At 33.0% G+C, this 8,801-nt stretch overlaps 1 protein-coding gene across 1 annotated transcript; it reads left to right on the top strand.

The window, feature by feature from the left end:
* The first annotated feature begins 3,337 nt into the window (after positions 1-3,337).
* LOC126665243 (uncharacterized) lies at positions 3,338-4,252 on the top strand. Its single transcript, XM_050357980.1, has one exon. It carries the CDS (start codon positions 3,338-3,340, stop codon positions 4,250-4,252), a length of 915 nt encoding a protein of 304 aa, XP_050213937.1.
* The last annotated feature ends 4,549 nt before the right edge of the window (positions 4,253-8,801 follow it).

Below are 8,801 nucleotides of genomic sequence, written 5' to 3'. Positions count from 1 at the left end.
AATCGCACACTCAAACCACAATTATCTATACTATATATAAAAGCACGGATGGGGGGGGGAACAGGCAAATTTACTGAATAATCCTTTTCAGTTTACTATTAAATAAAGGTTTTATAGTCATTAACTAATTAGTTATTTAATTAATCACTATTGTAATTAAAGTCCTAATTAGAATAGGTAGCTAAATTATCTCCAATTTAGTTTTTAGTATGTAAAAAATAACTAAATTGTCTCCAAATTAGTAGGAATACCTATCTTTTAGTTTGATTGAACTACAAAATTAAAATATTGTATTTGATCAGTATATTATTATTTAAATTTCTATCTTATTATTTTTAAAAATAGAAATTAATAAAATTAAGTTAATTAAATTAATTATTTAATTATGGCTAAACCGAAACAAGAATAAATTCAGTATGGAAAATAAATTTATAACCGAATATATTAGATTTACTTTTACAAAAATTCTTTACTAATTTAATATTAATTATAAATAAAAAATTGATACAATAATGCTAAATTTACTAATATGTTCATTGACGAGTTACGTTACGAGCCACGTGCATAGCACGTAATGCGAAACTAGTAATAATAAATAAGGGCTATAGAAGCTAAGTTTGACTATTATAATATTCTCCATGGAAATAGTTTCTAGTAACACCCCATCAATCATGGACGCATTCAACACCAATGACTCTTAAAGCTGCAGCAGTAAGATTATCATCACTCAGTCCAAAAATCCCTCTCTTCTCTCTTTTCAAATAACAATAAGAATTACCCATTTCTATTTTCTCTCTCTAAAACACAAACATAAACCTTCGCTTCATTGTTAATGGAGTCTCTAGACAAAGATTCTTGTTTTATGAATGATTTACTCAACTTTGCTTTTGATATAGGCGTACAAGCTGATGGCGAAGAACATAAACCCAGAAAATCCCTTTCGTCAATTAACCCTGATACTTTTTTCAACATTTTCAATTTAAAATTCAATTATAATACAGAGAAGAAGAAGACGAAACAATGAAAATACAGTAATTAGGTATATAATACACACTGATCTTCTGTGTTAGCAGAGAGTGAGGGTAAAATGGGATTGGAAATATTTTGAGGTATAAATGAAAAATTTTAAAATCAATTGAGAGATTTTTGCACATAATTTTTTTATGAGTCATTAATGTATAGTTTTAGAGAAAATGAGATATAGGGTGTAATTTCCTCTTTTTTTTTTACGAAGTAACTCTTACCTGTTCATTTGTAGTTGCTGGATGGATGGTCATTATATTCATCCAATGGTTAAATTAAGCAAAGTACATCAAAAATATAGTAACTGTGGAGTTCTGTCTTTGTATCTCATATTCGTTTATGTATATTATTTTAAATTATTATTAAAATAAAGTTAATTAACTAAAATATCCCGCCTTTTACCCTTTCTTTATATTTTAATCAATTTTTAATTTTTAATTTAATTGGATGCCATCTGTTTAAATTAGAATGAAAAAAAGTTTAGATATATTCTTCATATTTTTTTATATTATTCTAATTTATCTTTTTACCATCAATAATTCTAAACATAAAGCGCACATTTGAATATTCTTTTTTTTTTTCAATTCAATTTAAAATCAATGGTTATAATTGAAACTGAAAATTGGAAATTAAGTTAAAATTGACGATTCAAAAGTTTGGCCATAAACAAAGAAAGTAAAAACTATAAGATTTTTTTTCAATGATTAAGGCTTAAAATAATAGTAAACTTAATTTAAATAGCAAAATATTTATCATTAAAATGAATTATATCATTAACTTTAAATTTAAAATTAATATTTATTTCAATCATTTATTGTTACTAGTTTCGCATTACGTGCTACAGACATGACTTGTAAAATGACTCGTCAATTAATATAATTTATTATATTAATTAATTTTATTATAATCCACTAACTAGGTGGTAGGCCACGTCACACATCAGCTGCAGCATACGTCTTTTTGATATTGGATATTTTCGAAACGATACAATACCATTAGACTATAACAAAAATATTTTAAAAGTCGGGACGTAATAATAAATTTCGCTAAACGTTAGGCCTTTTAGAGTTATTTGACCAAATTATAAGTTAAAACTATTTTAAAAGATACTTATTATGAGCAATTTCATGACTTTTCTGGTATTGTCATCATCGAATTTATTGATAGAAAGCTCTAGTTTTGAATTAATCTAATTGCTTAACCGCAAAAACATCCTTAAACCTTGCTTTTTTCCCAGTTAGTGGAAGTCACTCAAACTAGGTTTTGACATGAAACAAAGAAACTGAGGATTAGATGACAAAGACAAACTAAAGTGGCTTAAAAGAAAAAACACATTTGCTTACGTTTAATTACATATGTTTAAATTATGATCTTTGCTTGTAAGAATTATTGAATTATTAAAGTATATGAAGTAAAAATTACATGGATAATTGATCCAGCTGTTGTTTGACACTTAGAAGTCTCCAAATGGCAAATTATTAAAGGACAAATCCACCTCTTACCTACAACCATTTTTTAATATAAAAGAGAATGGTTAGCATTGTTAATTATAACTTAATTGAATCTTTAACTAAAATTAACAATTTTTTTAATTGATATTTGTTTGAAAACTTGTTTTTGGATAACATTAAGTGATTAGTAACTTTAACAGTTACCAACTAATAAGCTTTTTATTTATCCAAAAAAAATAATAATAAGCTTTTCGTAAAAATATTTAATGATTGTTTATTGTTAGTAAGAATTCCATAAGGAAAATTAGAATATAAATAAAACTACAAAATATAAGGTAATTTACTACTTTGAGATGAATTTTGATGTTACTAAAAATACCACTTATTTTTTGTAATGGAAAATAAATTATCAAATTTCTATTGCTAGTTAGAACATTATAATGAAAATTAGAATATAAATGACACTATAAAACATAAAATATCTTGGTCAACTTTGATTTTTCACTAAAATTATCCTTGCTAATTATTTTTGATGAAAAATATGATCTCTAGAGAGCTGCTTAAATACACTTAATGTTTTTGAAAACAGTTTAAATAAATTTTTCCTTCTAATACAGTTAGAAAAATTGTCAATTCTCATTTATATGGAACTGGCTTAAACCTTAGATGGTTCAAATATTATTTTGATGCATGACTTTTGGTCCAAATATCTCTTTATAAATAAAAAAAATTCAAATATACGTTTTATGTAAATAAAATTTTAAATATGTTTTTTATGCTCTGAAGTATGTGCCGCCATTGGTGAGCAATGGAATACGAATTGCTAAAGTTGATAACATGGATACTCTGATTGAAGAGGAACGATGGAGATTTGCAGTGATTGGAAGTGTTTATGGATTAATACCAGGTTTTATAAACTCCAGAATTTCATCAAGAACAGGTGGGAGAAGATTGGAATGATTGAATTTCATCAAGTCAAACCTAATCTCTTTGCATTTGTGTTCGAATCTGAAGAAGGGAAAATGAAGGCTATGGCAGATGGGCCTATCACATTTGATAAGCATCCATTAATCTTGCAAGAATGGACTAAGAATATGTCCTTTGATGTGGTCGAAACTGCATCTGTTCCTGTTTGGGTAAAATTTTCTATGCTTCTATGGGAGTTTTGGAACCCTAATTCCTTAAGTTCTATTGCTAGTATTCTGGGAAGACCTCTATTTGCAGATAAATGTACTAGAGACAGATCTAGATTGGCGTATGCTAGAGTCCTTATTGAAATGAAACTAAATGGTGTTTTTCCTGATATTGTGGTTATTGAAGATGGTGAAGGAATGCAACACACTCAGATGGTGGAGTATGAATGGAAACCAATTGTTTGTGAAGTCTGTAACAAACTGGGACACAGGAATTGTGAAGTTAAGCAAATCTGGATTGCGAAGAAAGACAAAGAAGAAGCTGCTGTGAACATCACTCAGGAGGTGGTGACAGAGTCAAGCAATAAGTGTGGAAAGGAAAATGATACAGCTGAAGATAGGATGGTGAAAACTCCTGTAGTGCCTGTGCCTGTGGTATCTCCTGTGGCTATAGAGGAAACTCCTATGGCTATTGAAGAAGAATTTCAGCTTGTCACTAACAAAAAGAAGAATAGAATTATAAGCAGAGATAAGAGTGGTGGGAATACTCAGGCTAATAGAGGTAACCCTGTGCAAGTTAACATGAATGTGAATGATAAATTGCCTAACAAGAGGATAATCAAGCCTCTTGATAGAGGTAAATGAATATGCTACGCTGGAATATCAGGGGTCTTAATGAGCCCCTGAAACAAGCAGAGATGAACCACCTGCTTGTAAAATATAATGTGGTTATTGCTGGTATTTTGGAGACTAGGTTTAGGATGATTAACAAGGATAAAGTGTGGAAAAACTTAAGGCTGAAAGACTGGAATATTATTGATAATTATGACTTTAGTGAGAATGGTAGAATGTGGATTGTTTATGACAATAGGAAAGTGAAAGTTACTCCTATTTGCTGTACTGAGCAGCTGATTCACTGTGATATTAGTTTTGGGGGCTGTGTTTTAAATGGTCCTTATTGTATGGGGCTAGCTGCATTAATGATAGGAAGAAGATGTGGAGGGACATTACTGAGTTTTCTAGAGGTGTTAGTGGCAATTGGATTATTCAAGGGGATTTTAATGCTGTCATGGGAGATAGAGACAGACTTGGTGGTAATGAATTAGATAATGATCATGCTCTTGAGTTGGTCAATTGTATGTCTGCTTCAGGGCTTACTGAGATGAGGGGTACTGGTTGCTATTACACTTGGAATAACAATCAGATTGATGATAAAAGAGTGTGGAGGAGACTAGACAGGGTTATCTCTAATGGTCTTAATGATGATTTGCAAAATTCTTATTATGAAGCTTTGCCATGTGGAATTTCTGATCACAGTCCAATTCTATTGAAATTGAAGGAGAGGAGCACCCTGAATATTAAAAGGAACTTCAAATTTTTTGACTACTGGACTTCGAACCCTGAGTTTAGGGAGATTGTGATGGATGAATGGGATAAGGAGATCAATGGGTTTACTATGTTCACAATAGTCACTAAATTGAGGAACATCAGTTATAGGCTGAGGGGTCTTAATAGGAGGTACTTCTCTGAGATTTCTCAAAGAGTTTTGAAGCAGAGGGAGAGGCTTGACAAGATTCAAAGAGATTTACAACTGGATCCTATGGAAGAGTATCTGATTAGTGAGGAGAAAGCTATGGCTATTCACTTAAGATATTTGCTCAGATGTGAGGAAAGTTTTCTTAAGCAAAAGTCTAGAATCAGTTGGCTTAAGCTAGGGGATGCCAATACTAAATACTTCCATAATTCTATAAAGAAAAGGAATAGTAGAAATAACATTCTTGTTTTAAAGCTTGATGATGGTACCAGTGTTAACTCCCCTGAAGACATTCATAAGGAGATGACAAACTTTTACAAGAAGCTTTTCAATGATATTGACAGCAATAGAAGACACATTGACTATAATATCTTCAAGACTGGTAATAGTATCCCTGCTGAGGAGTGTGAGTCTCTTATCAGGGAGGTTATGGAGGAGGAGGTGAAGCAAGCAATTTTCTCTATTGGCTCTGATAAGGCAGCTGGCCCTGATGGGTACAATAGCTTTTTCTATAAATCTACTTGGGACATCATCAGTATTGATCTCACCAAAGCTGTGAAGGAGGCCTTTTCCAATGGTAAAATTCTGAAATCCATTAACAGTACTACTCTTACTATTATTCCTAAAAGCCTTAATGCTGAGAGTCTTAATGATTTTAGGCCTATAGCTTGTTGTAATGTCATTTATAAAGTCATTACCAAAGTTATTACCTCTAGACTTAGTCCTATGTTTATTAATCTGATTTCACTAAATCAGTCAGCTTTTGTGCCTAAGAGATCTATTGCCCATAATATTATGTTAGCCCATGAGCTTGTTAAGAATTACCATAGAAACACTGGTAATCCTAGATGTCTTCTCAAAATTGACCTTAGGAAAGCCTATGACTCTATTTCTTGGGACTTTGTAGAAGAAATGTCCATAGGTCTTAATTTTCCTAATAAATTCATTAATCTGGTGATGAATTGTATTAGAACTCCCACCTTTTCTGTTTTGTGGAATGGAAATTTAGGTGAGAAGTTCAGCTCCTCTAAAGGCTTGAGACAAGGGGACCCTATGTCCCCCCTCATTTTTGTCATGTGTATGGATTACCTCTCCAAGTTGCTGTCTAATGTTGATAATGAGTTTCAATACCATACTGGTTGCAAAACTCTTAAGCTGAATCATTTAATTTTTGCTGATGACTTACTCCTTTTCTGTCATGGTGACATTGCTTCTATAACCTTCCTTAATGACAAGCTTAGGTGTTTTAAAGAGACCTCTGGTCTTAATGTCAATGTTAATAAGAGTTAGTTATTTTGTTGTAATGTTGACAATAATATCAGAAAGGATATGCTGAGTATTTTGGGGTTTAAAGAAGGTAAGCTTCCTATGAGGTACCTTGGTATCCCTTTAATTTCCAAAAGATTATCTAAGGAGGAGTGCAAAGGTATAGTGAACAAGATCACTGGGAGAATCCATAGCTGGACAAGCAAGTCTTTGTCATATGCAGGAAGGATCCAACTCATCAACTCAGTGCTCATGAGTATGCACATCTTCTGGGCTTGCATTATGCTCCTGCCTAAAAGTGTGTGTAAAGATATCCAAAGAATTTGTGCTAGATTTCTGTGGTCTGGCAAGGATGAAGGCAAGTATAATGCCATGGTTTCTTGGGAGGAAATATCAAAGCTGAAAGCTGAGGGAGGTCTGGGTGTTAAGAATATTCACATCTGGAATAAAGCTGCAGTCTCAAAACATATCTGGCAAATCTACAATTCCCCTGATTCTCTTTGGGTGAAGTGGATTAAGGCCAATAAGATCAAGAACAGAAGTCTTTGGAGTGTGAAGTGCAATGACAAAGCTAGCTGGATTTGGAGAGAGATCCTGAAGACTAGAAATGATGCTAGGAAAGTAATTATTTACAATGTGGGGAATGGATCCAAAACAGAGTTCTAGAATGACCCCTGGATGCATGGGTGTACTGTTATGGAAAAATTTCCCAGGGTCAAAATGAGAGAGACGGACATCCAAAGGAAAACTAAGGTTTCTTCTCTTTGGAAAAATGACAGATGGGAATTACCTGATCACACTGATGAAGACACTGAGGAAGCTTGGGAATTTATAAAACTGAATTATAATCTCAGATGTGATGTTGAGGATAATATTGAGTGGAAGGTTACTGTCCACAACAATTTTTCTATCAGTAAGACTTGGAATGAGTACAAGAACAAGTTTGACAGTGTGCCTTGGTTTAAAATTGTTTGGGGCAAGAATCTAGTCCCCAGACATAACTTCATCCTGTGTCTGGCTCTAAAAAACAGGCTCAAGACCAAAGATAAGCTCAAGTCTTGGGGGATAACTATGGATGATCAGTGTGAGCTTTGTGGCAATGGGAGAGAGAACATTGATCACTGTTTCTATAGCTGCACATTTGCTACTGAAGTCTGGAGAATTTTAAGACCAATTTGTAGAATGAATCAGAACATTGGTTCATGGAGAAGACTTATCAGTTGGTTCATCAGGAAAGCCAGAGGGAAAAGCATCCTAGCTAATTTGAGAAGAGTTATCTTGGCTGCAGTGGTATACACAATTTGGAGCATCAGGAACAGGAAAATCTTCATGAATGAAAATTGTTTGCCTGGTGTTGCTGTCAAAAGAATCAGAAACATTTTGTTGGACAAGTTTAATGGGTATAGTACTAGTAATGTGCTCACTAGTAGTCTGTCTGTTATTCAACATCTTTAAAGTTGTTTAGCTGGGTTCTCCCCTGAGGCTTTTGTAATAGGGGATTATCTGTGCTTTTTTTTGTCTCAGGTAGCAGTTTGGGTGAGGCTTTTGTAGCATCCTTTCTGCCCTGTTTTCCTATATGTCTGTGGTTGTTGGCTTTGAGGTGCCCTGAGGTTTTTGTATCAGGGCTTGCAGTTTTTATCTGTTGTCTGGTTGGTGTAGTCTGTTTGTTGTTGCTTGGTTCTGGTCCTGAGGTTTTTGTATCAGGTTGTTCCAGGCGTTTTCTGTGGCTTCCCTAAGGCCTGTTTAGGGGGAGTCTTGTTGTATTCTCTTTGAGGTTCATCAATAGAGCTTTTTGGTTGTTTTCTACCAAAAAAAAAAGTTCAAATACGGCAATATGTTCAAATATAACTATGACTCTACAAAAATGGCTCCACATAGGCTAATAAATACATATGTATACACGATTAGAAGGATAATTCATTTTTTTTTTTGATAATTTGGGGAGGGAGGAGCACTTGTGGCACGACCTAGCAGTTTGCTGCTTAGCGCTTATACCATTTGAGCTATAGCTCATTGGTGAAGGATAATTCATTTCTAAGAGTTAAATACTTTTACTCATTTACTTTACTAAATAACCCCGATGAGTTCAACATATCGATGCGGTTATCAGGAAAACAATGCGACCGTTTGAGCTTATTTTGTTATTTGTGCAAGAGATGATCTATTGAAGCCTTAAAATTGAGTTCTATATCAAGGGCTGTTAATGTCATTTGCGGTTTACTATGCAATCAAGTAGAGTAAAAAAAATACAATGATATTAAAAGTGCTAATTTTCCTAAATACATGTTTCGCCAAAATAATTACAACTTTACATTGCAAGTTTTGAGTTTTTTTTTGACTTTTTGCCCTTACTTTATTTACCTGTTTTGTTTTTTTATTTACCAAAATACCTTT

Source organism: Mercurialis annua, linkage group LG1-X (genome assembly GCF_937616625.2).
Source record: "Mercurialis annua linkage group LG1-X, ddMerAnnu1.2, whole genome shotgun sequence".
NCBI lineage: Eukaryota > Viridiplantae > Streptophyta > Magnoliopsida > Malpighiales > Euphorbiaceae > Mercurialis > Mercurialis annua.
Note: the sequence above shows the minus strand (reverse complement) of the source record. Positions and strands in the feature narration are given on the sequence as shown.